General features: G+C 43.3%; 1 protein-coding gene across 1 annotated transcript; it reads left to right on the forward strand.

Annotated features, from left to right (window-relative positions):
• Window positions 1-1,183: 1,183 nt before the first annotated feature.
• On the forward strand, window positions 1,184-18,373 carry DCAF15 (DDB1 and CUL4 associated factor 15). The gene is made up of 12 exons (XM_080988206.1): window positions 1,184-1,340; window positions 1,459-1,594; window positions 4,568-4,674; window positions 5,296-5,432; window positions 5,914-6,084; window positions 8,351-8,929; window positions 11,893-11,984; window positions 13,431-13,559; window positions 15,767-15,852; window positions 16,613-16,717; window positions 17,241-17,356; window positions 17,745-18,373. Exons 2-12 carry the CDS (start codon window positions 1,592-1,594, stop codon window positions 17,798-17,800), a joined length of 1,581 nt encoding a protein of 526 aa, XP_080844332.1. The 5' UTR covers window positions 1,184-1,340; window positions 1,459-1,591; the 3' UTR covers window positions 17,801-18,373.
• Window positions 18,374-19,939: the final 1,566 nt, after the last annotated feature.

Raw genomic sequence — 19,939 nt, forward strand, 5'->3', positions numbered from 1 at the left:
CCTCTTCTGCAGATATAATTCATTATTAATCTTTTATGTTGTGGCTTGTTGGATGAAGTACTTCAAAGCTTTATTGTCCTTTGCTTTGCCAGTCTTTTGGGGAGCCTTCTAATAAAGAACATAATTTCTTTGCTAGATTGAACCAAAATCCTTCTAATCCAGCAGTCAGATGCTCCTGGAAGACTTGCAGGCAGGGCATATAGAGGATGGGTAACAACAGGAGGTTTTCTTCAGCACCTGTTAATCAGATGTATATTACATCTGTACACAGAGGTTCCTTTTTATTGTCATTAAAAGCATTTGGTCAGACCTATTCTCTGTGAGCATGTAAAATTACTTATAAAAGTAATCTATTGTTATTGCTGCTGCCTTCTGTAAAGCCATATTGTGCTGTGTGAAGCCGCATTACTTTTTCTTCAATTTAGTTCGCCACCCTCATTTCTAAAGTAAGCAAGCCATTTTCAAAGCATGGGTTATGAATAAAAAGGTGGCTTCCTTCAACCACAATTTTTGGATCATATACAGTCGTACCTCAGAAGTCGAACGGAATCCATTCGACTTCCAAAACGTTTGGAAGCCGCATTGGATGTTCAGGTTCCAAAGAACATTTGCAAACTGGAACACTCATTTCTGGGTTTGCAGTGTTTGGGAGCCAAAACGTTTAACTCACAAGGCGTTCATCAACCAAGGCCAAGGTACGACTGTATAATGTAACCCAGAGTTCTTTGAAATGAAACAAAGTGTTAGCTGCATCCTCCTTATGTCTGCTAAAGAGAAGGAAGAGAAGAGTGTGTGAGTCTCATTCCAGCTTATGCATTTAACACTAAACCATAGTTTAATGTTGAGTGCAAACCAGATATTGGGTCGTTGGCACCTGCTATCACTCCTTGTTCCTTTAACACCAGAGCAAAGAGTATAAGTGAGAAGTTGGCCACTTTAAGTCCATTCCTATTCATTTGTGCCATCTTGATTCTTGAGTGGGGCAGTGATATTCATGTGCAACTAGAGGTATGGCTCATCTGTGATGTAAGGTTTGCAGTTGATTTCTGTCAAGAATCAGTGACTTGTCAGGACCACAAAGACGGCACCAGATGCTTCTGCCACTGATTAAGCCCCATTAACACCCATGTAACTCTAATGTGGCCCACTCCCCCTTTTGACCATTTGTGGTACTTTGTACATTAGATATGGCCTTGAGATCTTTAAGAGAACCTTCTTTACTGTCTTTGATACCCCTTGCAGATCAGTGGACAGCTCTCACCTCGTCTCTTCCGTAAGCTACCACCAAGAGTTTGTGTATCTCTGAAGAGCATTGTTGATGAACATTTCTTGTGTGCAGGGTAAGACTATGTCCCTCATTCTGTGATGAACTGTCATTGTGCTGGCTATTCCTTAGCTACATGGGTGGTCATTCTACACATGGACCTGATAGTCTTAATTTGGCATTTTTCTTTGCAGGCACATTTTCCTTGGCTTCTCTAAGTGTGGGAGATACGTCTTGTCCTACACCAGCAGCAGTGGTGATGATGATTTCTCCTTCTATATCTACCATCTCTATTGGTGGGAGTTCAATGTCCACAGCAAACTAAAAATGGTATGGTTCAAGCTGCATATGATGGGTATGGAATTGAGGTCTCCCCCTTGTTGTGAGTTAGGGGAATTAGCTTGGGGAATTCGCATGGGGAATTAGCACAACTTGCCTTGTTATTGGTGGAACACTGTGGAAGGCACTTGGAAAACTTCAGGTAGTGGGAAATCAGGATTCAGGGAGAGTATTTTGCCTTGGCAGCAGGAAGTAGTATGATCTTTGGGCCATACTTGAAGTTGGATCCCATCAAATAGCTGGGTCAGGCACGCCAATTCTAGGGGGCAAGGTGTCTTCGGCTCCCTCAATATTTGTTTGAAGGGGGCCTAGTCCCTCCATGCTGCAAGGGCTGGTGCAGCCTTGCAGAAGGCTGCACAGTGTCGTGAGATGTGTGTGATGTCGCATGACACACACCTCCAATCTTTGGGGCAACTTGGTGCCTCCGAGCTGGGTGTTCACTGATTTGCAAAGCTTGTGAACTTTAGTTCTCATGTGTGATTGCGTCCTGTCTGACAGTTTGCTAGGAAGGATTAACACATCTGTTGAAGCCAGTGTAGAATAATACATTTGCCCTTACATACTTGCAGTACTTGCTTATCACAGGTATACAGATTGCTTCTTGATACCCAAGCACCTAAAAGCTGCAATTTATCAATCTGGCTAACAGACTTTGCAGATAATTTATAGGTACAGAAACAAGTGTTAGTAATCTGTTTTTGGCAAGGGATGTAGTTTCTTTTTTGTGGGGTAGTGGATGCCATTTTTTGTGCTGATCACAAAACCTCTGTGCACTCCTGGGGCACATGTATTCTCTTATCAACCTAGACCAATTATAGTTGTGAAGATATACTTAAGAGCATAATAGCCCTGCTAAGTTAGACCAAAAGCCCATCCAGTTCAGTGTTCTGTTCTCACAGTGGCCAACCAGGTTCTGTGAGAAGCCCAGAAGCATTAATGAGTTGGGCTGACTTCATTGGCCATGCTGAGGCTGTCTCAGATGGGCTAGCTTGGACTTTATGGTTACCAGGACAATCATGGGGTTGCATCATTTGCCCAGTACACCATTAGCCCAGCCCATGAGGCCAGATATACCCTTGACCTGGTCTTTGCCACAGAACAGATTGGTAATACTCCATTGTGAGTTGGTTGTCATGGATGGGTTGTATCCTGGTTAGTTTTGGGTTGAATGCACCTACTTCACTCTATTAGTGGTGAGGGCATTGAGATAGTCTGTCTGTGGAGACTTATGGAATCTGAGGGATCCCTGAATTCTCTGAGGAATTTTCTGTCTGATGCTCCTGTTGCTTCAGGAGGGATGACAGTAGAGCATAGCTGGTGTAAATCTCTGAATCTGACAGAACACAAGTGAGAGTGCATTAATGCTCTCCATGTGGCAGCAAAGGCAGATAAAACTGATTACTTTGGCACCATTGCTTCTGCACGACTAGCAGAGCTTCCAGTGGTGAATAAATTTTTTGTTACCTGGCTGGTAGAGCATCTTTCTGACACCCTTGGAAGCCTGCTTTGACCATTTTAGGGATTAAATGTATTTGGACTTTGCCCCCTGCTTTCCTCCTCTCCACATACCCCTAAATCTGTTCCAGGAGTTCCCTCAACCCTCTGGAGCAGATTTGGAGATGGCATGGGGGGAGGAGAGGGGCTCAAAGTCCCAGTGCACCAGCAGAAATTCTTGTACTGCCTCCTGCTAATGCAAGGGGTTAGTTGAATCTTGCCCTAGAAATTGCATGAAAGCATGAATGTGTCTAGAAGACCCTGGTGTTGCAGTAATGTTAATTTAAGTTTATTTGGGACCATTGCCCTTATTTTCCTCATGATTCAGGCTACTTCTGATTTTTGCTGTACATCTTTGCTCACAACACCAGTAACCTTTGAACTCATGCCCCATTCTGACACTACCTTTACTCCCCTCTCCGCACTTTTTGTATTAAATTGTATAGATGTTTGCTTGCTTTTGTTTATTCTGATTTTGTAATCAATAAATTTGATTATGAATCAAAACATCTCCATTGGCAAAAAGTTGAGTTGAGGTGCAAAGAGAAAGGCAGTTTGGTTTCCTGGTTGGCTTTCTAAAAGGACTAAACAAAACAAAGAATAATACATTTCCCGAAGAATTCTCTTCACCCAAAGATTTGTGGGGAGGTGGGGTGAAGTGGAGGCTAAAGTCTTCTGGCGGGAAATTCCTTTCTCAGTGGAGCGATGGAAGGAAAGGATGAAGGGAGCTTATCAGCTTCAGAGGGCAGGTCTCCTTTTACAGATAAGGGTGGGAAGCCAGTATGGCTTGGGTGCCAGAGAGATGAGCTGAATAACTTTTGAGTAGATCTCACTGCCACCTTATTCACTTAGGTGACCAATGGTAAGGAGGCTGGTGACCTCCTGCAGTGATGCTAGTACTAGGGTACCACAAAGGTACTAGAGGGATCAAGCAGGCAGTGAAGAGTAGAAAGGGGGTGGGAAACAAAGCAGGTTTTCACAAAGCAAGCCAGAGTCTGATCACCTGTGGGACAACTCATAGTTTTTAGTTTGCTTAAAACCAACCAACAAACCTCATGGCTTAACATGATGTGTGGTTGGCCACTGAGAATAGATGGGCCTCCTGTTCTGCAGAGCTCTTATGTTCTTATGAAATGCACCAAATTTGGCAATGCTGGTGTTCTCCATCAATCGATGTTAAGTCTGGATTAATTATGTTTATATATGAGTATAAAATAGCGATCTTCACATATCTAGAAAACCCTTTTGAACTAAGGTTTAATCACAGAAGGTCCTTACTGTTTCCTCCATGAATTAATACTGTACAGCTCCAAACCATTAACTGGTTGGGTACTAATGGGACTAATTTGTTGGATACAGGTTTTAAGTGTATCCTCCTTTTTTCCGTGGGGGTCATCTATTGCTAAGTCTCTTTTCTGAGGCCCAGGTGGGATTTCTGAAGTTTTACCAAGTGTCCTGCTGCTCCTTCAGGTACGTCAGGTTCGATTGTTCCAAGATGAAGAAATCTACAGTGACCTCTACTTGACTGTATGTGAATGGCCCAGTGACTCCTCCAAGGTCATCGTTTTTGGTTTCAAGTATGTTTCTTTCAATTAAACTTGCTTTTGAGATTGAGTGCGATATCTGCCAGTTGAACTTCCCACATTTCCATGAGAATCAGGAACTCATTATACTTGCTTGAGGCATTATGGATTACTGCTTATTGTATTCTGCCTTTTAAGGGATGCTAAAAATCAGGAAAGGTATTGGTGTCTTTACAAATTATTTAACTGAGGTGGCCCCTTACTTTGATTCATTGAATCAAGCAAAAGGGTTGTGTCAGTTCCAGAGTTTGTCAAGACATTATTACCTTTTCTGAACCAAGGGTCTCTTACTTCCATGTTGTTCTAAGTAGAGCTTTGAGCTCCAGATAAAACAGATGCCAGCAAGAATTCAGTTTAAGAGGCTGTTCCTTTGCTGTTGAATGAGTTAGTGTGACTATGGAAAAGGATCATAGCTTAGTGGTGGAGCACACACTTTTCATGTAAAAAGTTGCTGGTGCAATCCCTGGAAACCTCAGATAGAGCAGGGAAAGTCTCCTGGTTGTGATGGTGGGGCACTGCTGTCATTCAGTGTGGTCACTTCAGAGCTTGAACAAAGGATGGATGGATGGATACATGAATTTCCTCCTCTGAAATTTTCCCCTTCTCTCCTGGTAGTACCCGTTCAGCCAATGGCCTGCTCATGAACATGATGATGAGTGATGAAAACCATCGGGATATCTACATTAGTACAGTTGCTATGCCTCCTCTTGTGCACTGTCCCAGCTGCAGGGACATGGCCATTGCACATCCAGGTGAGTGGCCTATTGCTGGCAAAGTGCCCTAAATTAATAAACTTGGAAGGACTGATTGAAATGTTTAGTAGGATAGCTAAAGCAGTAATAATTGCACCAGTAATCCAGTGTGGGGAAATGACAGGATTCACATCATTAGAAAGAATACTTCTGCTCAATGTAATTTTCCTAAAATATTTTCATATTGCATGCATTTCCAGTTATTAAAATGTGGCAGTCACCAAAAGTTCCTTTTTATGAAACCAATAATCACTGTGAAACATTGAAAATTTATGGCCATTGAACTTTTGTTTATAGCCATAAAGAACTTGTTTAGTTTTAGAGCCATCCCAATTCCAAGGCTCAGGTTATAGTTTCATATTGTTTCTGAAGAGGTGCCAATTGTTCTTGTCTAGAAATTCAGAAAACAACTATTTACTTTTCCGCATGTTCAGAGCTTGCCATTAGTTGGTGCTGATGATCCTTTGTACATGCTCCCTAGGTGATCCAAACGCCAAATGTTTGCAGCATGGGTTCATGCTGCACACCAAGTACCAGGTGGTGTACCCTTTCCCCACATTCCAGCCAGCATTCCAGCTTAAGAAGGACCAAGTGGTGCTGCTTAATACCAGCTATTCTCTGGTAGCTTGTGCTGTTTCTGTGCACACATCAGGTAAGAGAGTATGGGGAAGTTTGTGTGTCACTTCTCAGCCTCTGGATGAGAGTCTGTGCAAGGTGAGCTTTGAGATGTACAGCCTCAAGTGTTGCATGCCTCTGTTGCTTTTTAGAACGGGGACTGCCCAGATAAAACATTCATATGTTGAAGCTTCCTTTCATTTGGAACACTGAGAACATACCCCATTGCAATAAATTAAAGTTCTTCCACTTTTTATGTATCAAAAAGAATTTTTCAGTCCTAAAAATCTAATTCAAACTGAGGTGAACTAACTTACTGCATTTTTATATTTTCCTTCAACCCCAAGGATTTTTAGTATGGCAAACAAAATAATAAAAAGGCATTGATGTTTAAAAATACAAAATGACAGAACATTGTTTTTACCCTCTTGGCTCTAAGTTTATACCGTTTTCAGACAAACATCTGAAAAGCCTGAGCAAATGAAAAAAGGCCTATCTAGCACTGGATAAATAACAAAGTCAGCCCTAGACGAGTCTTTCTTGGGATGGTGAAAGAGACACTGCTTATTGCAGAGAAAGCCCTTTCACTGATCTCTGTTTTGCCTTCTGCTGCTTCTGAGAAAGTATAGGAAAGGGTGGACTGGAAAGGTTAATGAAGGTGAGAGGAATAGGCTCTTGGAATATTATTTTATTTATTTCACAAAGTTTATACACTGCTTGATTATATCTTTAAAAAACCCTCGAAGCAGTTTACAAAATGGTAACACAATAAAATCAAGAAAAATTTACAACCATACTTTAACATAACCTGAACTTTCTAAACATCTGGGTAGCCTTGTCTGAACAAGAATGTATTTAGCAGGCGCTGAAAAGACTACAGTAAAAGGCACCTGCTTCATATCAATAGGCAAGGTGTCCCAAAGTGTAGGTGGTGCCATACTAAATGATCAAGTTCTTACAGATGCAGAAGAGGTATTATGTGGCATCTGTAGTAGTGCCAATTTCGCCAATTGAAGTGGGCACATGGAGCAAGGTGATCGTGTAGGCAAACTAGTCCCAAGTTGTTAAAGGCTTTCTATACTAATAGCAACACCTTGAACATGGCCTGGTAGTGAGTAGGCAACCAGTGCAGACCTCTGAGCACAGGTGTTTTATGCTGACATGACCTTGTGTTGCAGCATTCTGCACTAACTGCAGCTTCTGGATCAAGCATGAGAGAAGCTTCACCTAGAGCGCATTAGATTAATCCAGTCTTGAACTAACAAATGCATGAACTACTGTGGCAACGCTTTCCTGGTCCAGAAACGGCCATAGCTGTTGAACTAGCTGCAGTTGGGAAAAGGCACTTCTAGCCTCAGAGGCTACCTGAGCCTCCAGCCACAGAGATGGATCCAGAATCACTCCCAGACTGCGAGACTGCGCAACCCCATCCAGGGCAGGCAACTGACCAAATTCTTGGATATTGGAGCTACTTGCCCACAGTGCAAATGAAAGGTTCTATCAACATTTGTCCATCTTGGGGTGGGAAGTATTTGTCACGCTAAACTAAATTTTAGAAAGACTGTGCTGCTGCAATAAGGAACTGCCCAATTGACACTTGCGTCTTTGGTCCATCTTTCCCAGTACTAATCTGTCTTGCAAATCCTTATATGGAGGTGCCAGGGATTAAAACTCCAATGCTTACGATTATTCTTATTATATATTTATTTATACCCTCCCTCCTTTTCCCCTGATGGAACTCAAGGCAGCTTACAGATTAAAAACAAAAAGTGATCTTTAAAAAAATGATTGATATAATTAAAACTATATACATATATAGTTTATGTATACATGTTTATGCAATATGTATATGCCTCATTTCTGAACTAAACCAGTCGTTGTCATAGATGTGAATTCTGCTTGAAAAAGAGGTAGGCTTGTGGACAGGCTGACATCCAGCCGGCCTGTGGGAAGCAAGGAGAGCTTTGATATAAACAACATGCAGAAAAACATGAAGAGTCTGCTGGGTCGAGCCAGTGGCCCATCTAATCCGTCACTGTTCTCAGAGTGGCCACCCAGATGCCCATTGGAAGCCTTATTGCAGAACCTGAGTGCAACAACACTTTCCCATGCCCCTGAAACATTTTATCACTGCATCTTACCCCTTCCAAAGGGAACAGAATCTAAGATTTTAATCACTTCTTGATACCTGACTATCTTGAAGTCATACTACTTTTGTTGGTGATTGAAAACAATGGTGCATCGGGTGCAGAAATTGCAATATATTCAGCATTTTCTAACCTTCCTTCGCTACCTTCTTTCAGATGACAGCAACTTTTGCCAAATCCTTTATGATAGGAGTCGTCAGCCCTGGTCTCCTGTTGAAGTCAGCCACACAGCTCTCATCTCACAGTGCCCTGCAGGCTTGGAAGAAGGGCTAGAAAGAGATAACTGTTACTGTCAGGGTGGAGCTGCACTGCAGCAGCCCCTTGCCGTGCCTCCGCAGGACACAGGAAGGACACATGTCTCCCCTGCTGTAGCTATGGCAAAGGAGTTTGTTGCGGACATCTTCCGGAGGGCCAAGGAAGCTAAAGGCACTGCCCCGATGGAAGAGGAGGCAGGCAGTGGGCTTCAGTGCCTTCTTGACTCGGATGGGGCCCTTGGCCAGGGCAGTTCAGCCTCTTGGGATCTAGGGAAGAGATTGGGGTCTTGCTTGCATGGCAGTGGCACTTGTAGCTCCACATCTCCTGGAACAGACAGCATCTCTGATGTGGATGGATCTCCCAAAGATTCACCCACTGCCAGTGCTGAACTGGAAAACCAGCCAACAGAGCCAGGCTACGTGAACTATACTAAACTGCGTTATGTTATGGAGCCCAGTGATTCTTCTGAGACAGAAGTTGGTAAGTCCCCCTTTAAAACAAAGCACAGTGTTTGAGGAAGTAGCAAATGACAGGGTTTTGAATCTCTGGCATCTGGATCTGCAGGCACAAGCAAAGAGGCTCAGTAACAAAGCCTGCAGCTGTGCTGGTTCTTGATAGCCATCCTCTTCCCTAGATGGCACAGTGTGTCAAGCCCATGCTTTTGTTTGACTTCCTGTATGTACAAGGAAAAGCTGTTTTCTTCAGCCTTGGGAATGTTTCCCATGCTGTCCCCGTTGTATAGCTACAAGCAGCAGTTTTCTTCTTGTGTTGCCCCTTATCTCGTGGGCTCCTTCTGAACACTCAACCAACAGTTTTGGGGCAAGCCTGGCAGTAGGACTGCATGAGAGATTTTTGCTCTTCTCTTCTGGAAATATTGTCTACAACATAGGGACTTAAAAGTTCCCATGTCTCCTATTAATGTGAAGCAGTGAGGTGGAACTATGCTGAGGCATGGAGCCTAGTTGTTCTAGGCTGAATGGGCCTTGTAATGCCAATTCTACTAGTATAGTAGCTGATAGACCTAAATGTGACTTGTTCATAACCTTATTAAAGTGGCTGTTGAAGCTCTTGAGAAGTAAGTCCATGTATAAGAGGCTAATTTTTATTTTCACTTTAAGGGCAATAGATTTGACAAATTTGATAATTTGTGACTTCAACAAGAGAATACTGAGTGTGCATGTAGGGTTTTTTCCTTGGGATATTTTCCTAATCCTACCTCAGTGTTAAGCAATATGTTTACAGTTGCGTAAAGGAAGGAATGTGTGTACTCTGCAGGAAAAGGAAAATAAACTGTGCCAAGGAAAGCTGAATTATGTGATCTGTGTATGCTAGGCAGAGGTGCTGTGTGTACATCTTGCAAAATGTATTGGTCCTAGGGAGGACCAAAGAGCTGAGCACAGCACTGACCACTGACATCCTGCTCAGCTTCTCACCACTCCAGTGGTGGATAGAGGGTGTTCATCTGAATTCATTCACTGAGAGTCTGAAGGTCTGCATAAAGTATGAATGGGGGACAGACCTGTCTTCTGCATGCATATATTTTGAAACATGCTTAGCCAGAAAACTAGGTGCCCTACCATCCATTGAGTCATTTTGAATGATGGTTCCATTATTGCTTCATTTTATGCCCTTGGACTGATTTAGGGTTGCAGGTCTCAACAACTCATCTTTCTGCAAAACTAGGATGCTGCATTTCACCATGATTGTTCGGTTTTCATGTGTGCATTGTTTGGGTCCCTAGACTGGGAAACCTATTTCAGCCCAAGGATTGTGTTCCTTTCTGGGAAATCTTCCAAGAGACATATGCCAGAGGTTGGTGGGGCCAGAAGCAAATATAGGCAGAATGATTCATTTTACCTCCTTACAGTAGGCTGGTTTCTGTACACATTCATCTCACGCTCTCTCTGCCTCTGCTATCCAGATAGGCATTTTCAGAGTCACATTCTAGCCATGCAGAAACACGTCTGGTGCAAAGCAGGGGCAGTGAGGGGTATGGCTTGCGGAGGGGGATATACCCTGGGGAAAGTTCTGAGGGCCAGATAGAGAGGCCTGGATAGCAGCATTTTGTCCTTGGGCCTGAGGTTCCCCACCCTTCTCTGAACCAAACAGAATGGGGGATGTTGGGAACATGATGCAAGGAAAACCTTGCGGCAAGTAGGCTGTTTTGCGGCAGGGTTTGGCAAATGAAACATGATTATCTATGTTGGGGCTCTTGGCTTTGTGCTTGTGTTGGCTGTGGTGACAGATCTCCAGCCATGGAAAATGTAGACCTTATGTCTGAAATTGTAGACTTGGCAAATGTTCAAAACATTTGACATGCAGGGGTGTGCATGTCGGCCCTGCTGCAGTGTCCCCATGTGCGTCATTCTGCATGCTCAGTCCTCAACTTGTCCCATGTTGAGGTGGGAGGAGTCTTCAGGGGGCTGTACTCATTTTGCTTGAACTCAAGTGAATTGCCTTGCACCGTTGGGAACCTGCTTTATCAGGGTCACCAGTCATGTAGAGGGCTCTTCTCCCACCCCGGATGAACTAACATAGAAGCCCTCTGCAAACCACCCCATGCAGCATGAGGAGAGTTGCAAACTAAAGGAGGATGTGCTACATGTACGAGGAAATTGGACGTGGGAGTTGTGTACATGCTCTTGCCGCTGCCCACATTTAAAAGCATTTGGGTGTTAAGACACTAAGTATGCCTTATATTTTCCTCTTGGATGGTTGTGCCTCTGTGAATCATCCACTTTCCACGAATCTGTACAATCTGTAGAATTGTAGAGTTGGAAGGGGCCACACGGGTTATATAGTTCAATTGCCTACAATGCAGGAATCTTTTGCTCAAACCCATGACCCTGGAGATTAAGAATATCATGCTCTACTGACTGTTGAAGCAGATTCAGTTTTAGACTACAAAAAGTCTGGGGTTTGGGGAAGACACTGTGCCTTGCTGCTGTAATTGGACCAATATGAAGAAACCTGGGTTTCAATTCCCTTTCAGGTCACAAATCTGGCTTGGTGGTTTTGCACATTGTTGTCTCTCAGTCTTGCCCACCACACAGCACATGAAATAATTTCTTATCTTTTGATTTTTGCATACTTCCACCTGTATAGTTATAGTGATAGGGCAGTCTCCAAATTGAGAATAGAAATTTATTTATACTTATAAAATTTATTTATACTTGTAAAATGTGAAGAAGGCTAATATAATGGGGAGAGCCTCAGCCTTGCATTGTTGGAAAGATGAAAATTTCCTTTTGAAGCATCCTGTTCCAGGAGCAAATATTCTTTTGACCCCTGATGCGCTCTCTCTCTCTCTCTCTCTCTCTCTCTCTCTCTTTCTTTCTCACTCACTAAATTTGAGCTTCTTGGACAGGTGCTTCATCCTGACATCTATTTCTTTTGACTGTGTGAGATTACCCTCTCCTTCGTCTCGTTGTGTTTACTTTCAGAATATGAGGATGATAAGATCTCCTTGCCATTTGTTGTGACAGACCTACAAGGAAGAAATTTGAAGCTGCTGAAGGAGAAGGCTGTCTGTCAGGTGAGGGTAGTTTCTGGTCCCAGCATCATTAGAGAAACTGGATTTGCAGCTAGCCTAGACTTGTGATTGGTTCACTTAAACTGAACCATCTTGACTTATTTCTATTAACAAGGTGACCTAAAGTCACTGAGAGGAATTAATTTAAACTCAAGCAGGTTTCCCATTACCACTTACTTCCTAAACAGAAGTGTATACTGATTACTTCATATAACCAGAAAAAGTGTAGTTTTGTAACTAAAGAGAGGGTTGTATTCAGTGCTAGTCCTATTAAGAAGAGATTTGTTGAAGTTCATTGATCTAAGTTAGTCATGTCCACTTATTTCAGTGGGTCTGTTCCAAATAGGACTAGCATTGGATACAACCCAGAGCCTTCAATACAGATCTGTTCATCTCCCAAAATGTTTAAACCGAGAGAAGAAACTCATTCAGAAAGGTATGTGGTGTAGTCCTCTGGGGACTGCATCCCAAAAACCTGAGCACATGGAGGAATGAGCAAATAATTGAATGGCAATTATGTATGTACCAGCTCTTTGCATATGGAAAAACTAGAAAGTTGTAGAGAAAGATCTGAATCCTTCCTAATGTGTTAATTGTCCCCAGGCTGGGAATTTTGACATTGAGGAACTTTCAAACATGTGACTTCCCCCACCTACATTCTGCAATGGTACAGTCCCTAGAGGGCTGAACCTTCTTTTTTCTAATCATGTAGAATATCATACTGATGGGCCAGGCAGTGTAGGAAGGCCATCACACCAGCAGTACGCCAACCTAAGGGGTGCTTCCACATGGATTTGCTACACACAGTTGGCTTTTGCAATATATTACAGCTGTGCCTTAGAGCCTCATCAGGGAGGTTAGCAGCAGCCACATGCTCATAATATATGATGCTGGCTTAAAGGATTATTAGAGGAGCAGAATCAGCTTTCCCCCTCAACAGAAGAGTGATCTATTTGGTTACAAAATGTCCTCTCTCTAACTGGCGGTATTTCTAGTCCTAATCTGCCTTTGTCCTATGACAGTTACTGAGCTTTCTGCTGCTGAGATGTTGTTCTGACTGTTAGTGTTGGTGCACTTGGCCTACAGAACTCACTAGCAGAAAGTTGGCAGCCTTCATCCTGGCTCACTTGAACCAACTGCTCATCCATCATCTGCAACATGAAGGTCACTTATGAAAATTACATCTGTCAACTACCCTCCAGCGCTAAAAGGGCAGCAGGTTCCACCTCAAATGAGTCTCTGGAAGATGCTCTTGGCCATTTTGACCTTCCCTGCCAAGCTTTGTTAGGATTCAAGTTATTTTAGATTCACAGTTGGGTTTTGCACATTGTAATTTTTTATGCTGTGAATGTTTGAGAATTAAGAATTGTCTCAAGGTAGCTCTGGTTCAGGGCTGGCAATGCAAATGCTTCCCCTTTCCTAAATCCACATCTTTCTTTGCCTTTCCAGGGCCAATACTTAACAGTGGAGCAACTGACTTTAGATTTTGAGTATGTCATTAATGAGGTGATCCGGAACGATGCCTCATGGTCAAAGCAGTTTTGCTCCTTCAGTGACTATGACATCGTCATTTTGGAGGTAGGACCATGTTGGGTGTATTATCGCAGTAACGGTGCCCCATTTGGGTGCAGTTTGGGCCATTGAGGAACTATGCTGCTCCTTGGTAATTTGCATCCTTGCAGCCATTGATCTTCAGACTTTATTTCCAAGGAAGGGCTTTATTTATTGTCTCTTTTATTAATTTTTGATATCTGCATCAAATCCTTTTAAAGCTAAAATGAGAGAGATGTCAACATGAATAAAATAGCCAGTGCATGTCTAGTTGACATTTATTGCTACATTGCAAGAGCCCTTGGCAATTGACCTACCTGTTTGTAATACCCTCTAGCAAACCCCACTCCCATCTTGGGTAAAAATGAGCAGCGGTCCTTTCTTTAATTTTCTGGTTAGTTGTGACTGAAGGGGAGGCTGAAACACAGTTGCGTCATTGTTTGAAAACCAGAACTCTCAATATGTTGGCCAATAGTGCCAAGCCATACTTAAAATGCTGTGGCCTAAGTAACTTAGGCTGGTACATGTGAATTCAGTGCCAGCACATGTCATCACCTGTTTATGGCACCTCTGGATTTTCCAACTCAATAGGGCCTTTGAGTGTCCCATCTTGTTTTCAGGCATGATATCTAATTTGTACGGGAGCCTTGACTAATAAGGGGTAGCGGGAGACCTTTTTTTCTACCTCACCAAAGGTGGCTGATATGGATCCTTCCTTTTTTAAAGACAGGGATGGCCAATTGTCTACCTAGTGTCTGATTATAAGGTGCAAAGCTTGCTACTGCTAGCCTTCTGCCGTACTTGAGGGCAGATACCAAAAGATTCCAACTGAGAAATGACTCTGCCCCTGTGGAGATGGTAATCTGGAAACAGTGGCTCATGTTCTCCTGTACTGTCCCCTTTATAAAGATCTGAGGAATGAGATCATTACCCCACTCTTTCTTACCATCTGAGGCCACATTGTTCTTTCTCTTATCAGATCAAAATTGTCAGACAACAGCAAGGGTTGCTAGGTTTATCGAAGGTGCAATGAAATTAAGGGCCACTATCTGAACTATCTGGGATGCGGGTGACGCTGTGAGTTAAACCACAGAGCCTAGGACTTGCCGATCAGAAGGTCGGCAGTTTGAATCACCGCAACGGGGTGAGCTCTTGTTGCTCGGTCCCTGTTCCTGCCACTCTAGCAGTTCAAAAGCACATCAACGTGCAAGTAGATAAATAGGTACCGCTCCGGCGGGAAGGTAAACGGCGTTTCCGTGCGCTGCTCTGGTTCGCCAGAAGTGGCTTAGTCATGCTGGCCACATGAGCCGGAAGCTGTACGCCGGCTCCCTCAGCCAGTAAAGCGAGATGAGCGCCGCAACCCTAGAGTCAGCCACGACTGGACCTAATGGTCAGGGGTCCCTTTACCTTTACCTGTCTTGAACGATAATCTTGGCCATTTGATTGCCCTTTTTGCCCTGTCCTTTTTATTTGTATATATTGCTTGTTTTATGTTGCTATGGCTGTTGGCTAATGCGAATAAAGTTTATCTTACCTATCTATCGTGCTACTGCTATTTACCTCTCATTTCTTGTGAGACATATCCACCAGATTGGAAGTGGTACTCTGCAACACAATCCTAAGACTGGCCCAGGCAATGATTGAAAGGGGTGGGAGAAATCCTTCTCCCCTGGTACCTCACAGTTTCTTGAGCCTGTGTAGCTTGGGTTATGCCTAGCCAAGGAATTAAGTGTGTGTGTTGTGCTCACCAGGGAATGTGAATTCAGACCTTAATTGCTTTTCCAGGAAGTGTGTAGCCCTTGTCCCCACTTAATTCTCTCAATAAATTAAGGGCAGAATTTACCTGCTGAGTCCCATCAGCAGAAGTTGCTTCTTGCACAGTGGGGCTTCCCTCCCCCTCATTTGCCCCCTGCAATTGGCTCTGGGTGGGTCAGGAACTCCTGGAACAGCACACAGGGGGAGAAGTGGAATTGTTCCATCTGGCAAGCTAAAATGCTTGCATTGATGGAACCATTGCCTTAGTGTGATGTTGAAGCTCACCTGGTTGCTGATTTAAAGCAATAGTTAGATAGCAGAACTCTATAAAAACATAAGGCGCTGGAACAAATGACTGTCCCAAAAAGTTGTCTGTTCTGAAAGATGTTGGGCCAGCAATTCTGACTTGCTGGTCCTGCTGTGAGTACAGTGCAGTTCAGGTAGTTTGCTTTTACCAGCTGTCAACTTTGCCTTCCTAGGTGTGTCCAGAAACCAACCAAGTTATTATCAATATCGGACTCCTGCTCCTAGCCTTTCCTTCTCCTGATGAAGAGGGGCAGCTCAGGTGAGTCTCTGTCACGCCCACCTTGGGCCTCTGAATATCTTCTCTCTTTGAAGTTCTGTTGTATTAGGATTTTGACACAGAAGGACTTTTGGTAGGGGGAGAAATCTTTTGGAGTGATTTACTAGAGTAGAAGGAAGCAGAATAAGCATTAATATATAGGGCTTAAAAGTCATACACTTTGCCTGTTTTGCTAGCTCACTTTTGCATTTTGGTCTCGATTTGGATGGAGCTAAATGAATTTTTTGCATAACCTCATTTTGTGTGTGGGGGGGGGGGGGGAGAAATCAGATTTTAATGAAATTTTACCTCCTCAGCAACTTTTTATTTCTGATGTGACAAATGTTGTCTCATGATTTGTCAAAATATTGCCCAATACTGCAAATAGTAACATTAATGACATTTGTCAAATAGTCAAAACCACCCAGCTAGCAAATGTTTTCCAGTATTTACTCTCAGGTAATGAAATCAGATGCAAAATACCAATCTCAGTACTTGGGCAAATACTTGGGTAATAACTAGTATGTGAAAATAGCATCTGTGGAGGATATATATTGAGAGCAAATTACTTTCAGCTGTGGTTCTGAGTATCAAGTTCTCTTCCTGGAGCCAACACCTGGGCATAGGCTGGTGGAGGTTCATCAGTTGCTGAGATTAATCTTGGAGTAATTTACAAGGTATGTCGTTGTGAGGTTGGGAAGAGGATATTGCTTTTTGGTGTTCACAGCTGCTTGTCTAAATTGCCCTTTTCTGCTTTTCACAGGCCAAAGACGTATCACACTAGTCTCAAAGTTGCATGGGATCTGAACACTGGCATCTTTGTCACAGTCAGTGTGGGAGACCTCACAGAAGTCAAAGGGCAGACCAGGTAAGACATCGTGTGATGTGCTGTAAGGGAAATCCATCTTGGATAGCTAATTGACTTGTTACCAGAGGTGCCCAGTGACTGGGTATATATTCAGTATTATGAACATTGCACCAAAATATCTTTTGAACGCTAATTCTTCATGTAAAACTGCATCCATTTATTTTTAATTGGCTATGAAACTTAGGGCCTGTATTGAGTACAGTTCCACCCCCTGTATTTTTGTTGTAATCCGCTTAGTTATTTTTTATGAAATAGCAGTCTCTATTTTTATAAATAAATAAAATAATTAAGGAGCTTGCTAAAGCCAACTGACACCTGTACCCATACTGCTTCACCTAAAACCGTTCCCACAGCTGAAGGGTGTTTATAGTCGCGAATGAGTAGACATTTCACGAAGCCTCAGTCTGTTGCGGATTAATGATACCAAGATGGGGAAAGAAACTGTGATTTCTTCCTTAGTACTTTGTTGGAGACCTGTTTGCAGACTGTGGACGCTGATAGAGCCCCATCTTTCCTCCCTTAGTGGCAGTGTGTGGAGCTCCTACCGGAAAAGCTGTGTGGACATGGTAATGAAATGGCTGGTGCCAGAGAGCAGTGGTCGTTATGTCAACAGGATGACTAACGAGGCCCTTCATAAAGGTAACTCAGCACTTTCCAGGAGGCTCCTTGGTGCCTTCCTCAAGGCATAGTGGTCATAGTTGACTGGTTATTGTTGAGGCAGGAAGTCTACTTCAAACCAGGGAGCCATCTGATGGTTTCTGTGCCCGTCAGGAGGACAACAGCACATTATCTTAGCATTTTTCTGGTGTTAGATGATGGAGGAACACATGTATTTTTTCTAGGACACAGAAGGACTCATTCTCGCCCTTGCTGTTGCTCAGGGCTAACTTCTAAGTTTCAGCTTCTTCCTGTGCCTCCTTCCTAAATTGTAATGTGGTGGATTCTTGGAACACTCGTGCCCTTTTGTGGATTGCCTGGTCCAGATCAGTGTGTAGCTAATTTCATGTCTTCCTCCTTCCCCCTGCAGGCTGCTCCTTGAAATTCCTTGCCGACAATGAGCGTTACACGTGGATTGTCTTATGAGGCCAGGTTCAGAAGCAAAGCTTACATCAGTAGTTCATTTCCTGCCATAACTGTGTGTCACATTCAACTACCTCCCTTGTTAAAAGTTTTTAATTTCCCTATCCCTTTTGACTAGACAGTTGCCCCAATGACCTTGAGTGCATCTTAATTGATTTGTGGGTAGAACCACACCCTCTGCTTCATTGTCTCTACATGTTGGGGGGGGGGAATACAAGGCTGGTCCAGACGCTCTGAAAAGCCTGCCTCTCCATGTAAGGTAGTCGTACTAGTTGGGCTACACAGGCTCCAACAGAAAGCAGCTACTTCTGTGCAGTTATGTCCATTTGTACTTGGTGAAACTGCAAGGAGACTCTTAAGAGGTGAGTCTTCTACAGGGTTTGTCCTTGGGCCCAGAAAATGAATGATTCCGGGGCAATGATTGTTAAGGAGACCAAAACCAACTTCCCTGTTTTGAGTTTCAGTGTTTCAGGACCCCCACCCCCCAGGGGATGGGGCCACAAATGTGTTTTTCATTCTTTTAATTTGTCTCAAGCAGGCTTTCTCTTCCCTGCAATAAACATTTAAATTTGAGAATGGCTGTTATTGTTTCATTTAATCTTTGAGAGGAAAAAACTCCTGTCACTTCCAAGGCTATATTACATTGCAGCCAGAGACGGGTTTAGGGTACTTCAGCTGGTTCAGCTATGTTGGGTGCCACAACAATGATGTAGAACAGAGTATGAGAGGTGGGGTGCAGAATTTTAGTGTTGCACAGGGTGCCGCTGAAATTTGAGAGCCCAAAGTCCACCACTACTGCAGCAGCAGCAAGGTGTATGTATATTCCCAAAGCCACCGTCTGCAAACTTAGGAGATGCTTGTGCAAGCTCAAGATGCCTTTTTGCCTCTTTCAACGCAAGGCGATAGTGAAAATAAAGAGTGGTCCAGTTTTGCATTGTAGCAGCTTAAATGTTTTGTTTACACCCTGCCTTTCTTCCTTATAATTCAAAGCAATGTACACAGACTTACTAGCTGGAGTATCAATGCTCAGACTTGCTAAGGTTCAGCAAGGTTGTATTGTATCATGAACTTTTTGACCATATTCTGTCTGCCATTAACTTCTACTTTCTCATACTATGGCACAATTTTTTTTGCTGCTTTCAAGAGGGAGGGGAGAGATCGGAGAAGGGAAGAGTGGCAAGATTCATGATGGATTGGGGGTGGGGAGGCATTACTTCCCCACCACTGAGCAGTATTCACTTGAAATCAAAGCTGAGATTTCTTCCTACACTGCAAAGCAGATATTAGCACATTACCAGCAAAACCACTAAAAGGTTGCAGTTTCAAGGCTTTGTGTCCTGGATTTCATAGAAATTCCTTCTATACAAGTGTGAATACCTCACAGTCCTATAACTGCTGCTATTTGAGAAGTCTTATTTCAGAAAAAATTGCTTGAAATTCTTTCCTGCTGGCTGGTAAACCACTCTGGCATTGCTGTTCTTCATATATAGCTGGTACAGGACTCTTTCAGCAGCAGCTACAGGATAGTGAACAACTGAGAAATAGCAAAAGTAAGCCAAACAGGTGTCTGGTACTCTTAAATGAGAAGACCCCATCTGCTTCTGTGTTTGTCCAGCTGGAGGCAGAATACCACTTGCTGGAAACTACAGGAGGGGAGAGTGCTCTGGTGCTCAAATCCACTTGAGGGTTTCCCTGGTCGGCCCCTGGGAGAACAGGATACTGGACTAGATGGGCCACTGGCCTGATCCAGTAGGCTTGTCTTATGTTGTCTTCCCTGTAAAGTGGCTGTTCTAGGGCCAAGCTAGATGAAACAGGCAATTAATATGCAATATTTAAAATATAGACACTGGGAGGAGGGAGTGTTGAGTAGAATCTGAACCATTGAGGAGCTAATCAGTCCCCCTCCTTGCTGTGGTTCTGATAAAGATCTCTCCACTTCCCACTCTAAAAAGCTGAGAGGGAAGCTTCTTAGATGGCAACTTGCTTCCTGAGGCTAACAGCTTTGAGAGTGCAGATGATGAAATTAAAATAGCCAGGTTTGCAGTGGCTGTAAACTATAAAAACTAAAGTTTACTGCTTATATGCAGTGGGTGTCCTACCTATTAGCCAAGTCGAGGTTTGTGCAGAGGATGTCAAGTCAAG

This window comes from Podarcis pityusensis (assembly GCF_964106645.2).
Source record: "Podarcis pityusensis genome assembly, chromosome: 17".
In the NCBI taxonomy this organism is placed as follows: domain Eukaryota; kingdom Metazoa; phylum Chordata; class Lepidosauria; order Squamata; family Lacertidae; genus Podarcis; species Podarcis pityusensis.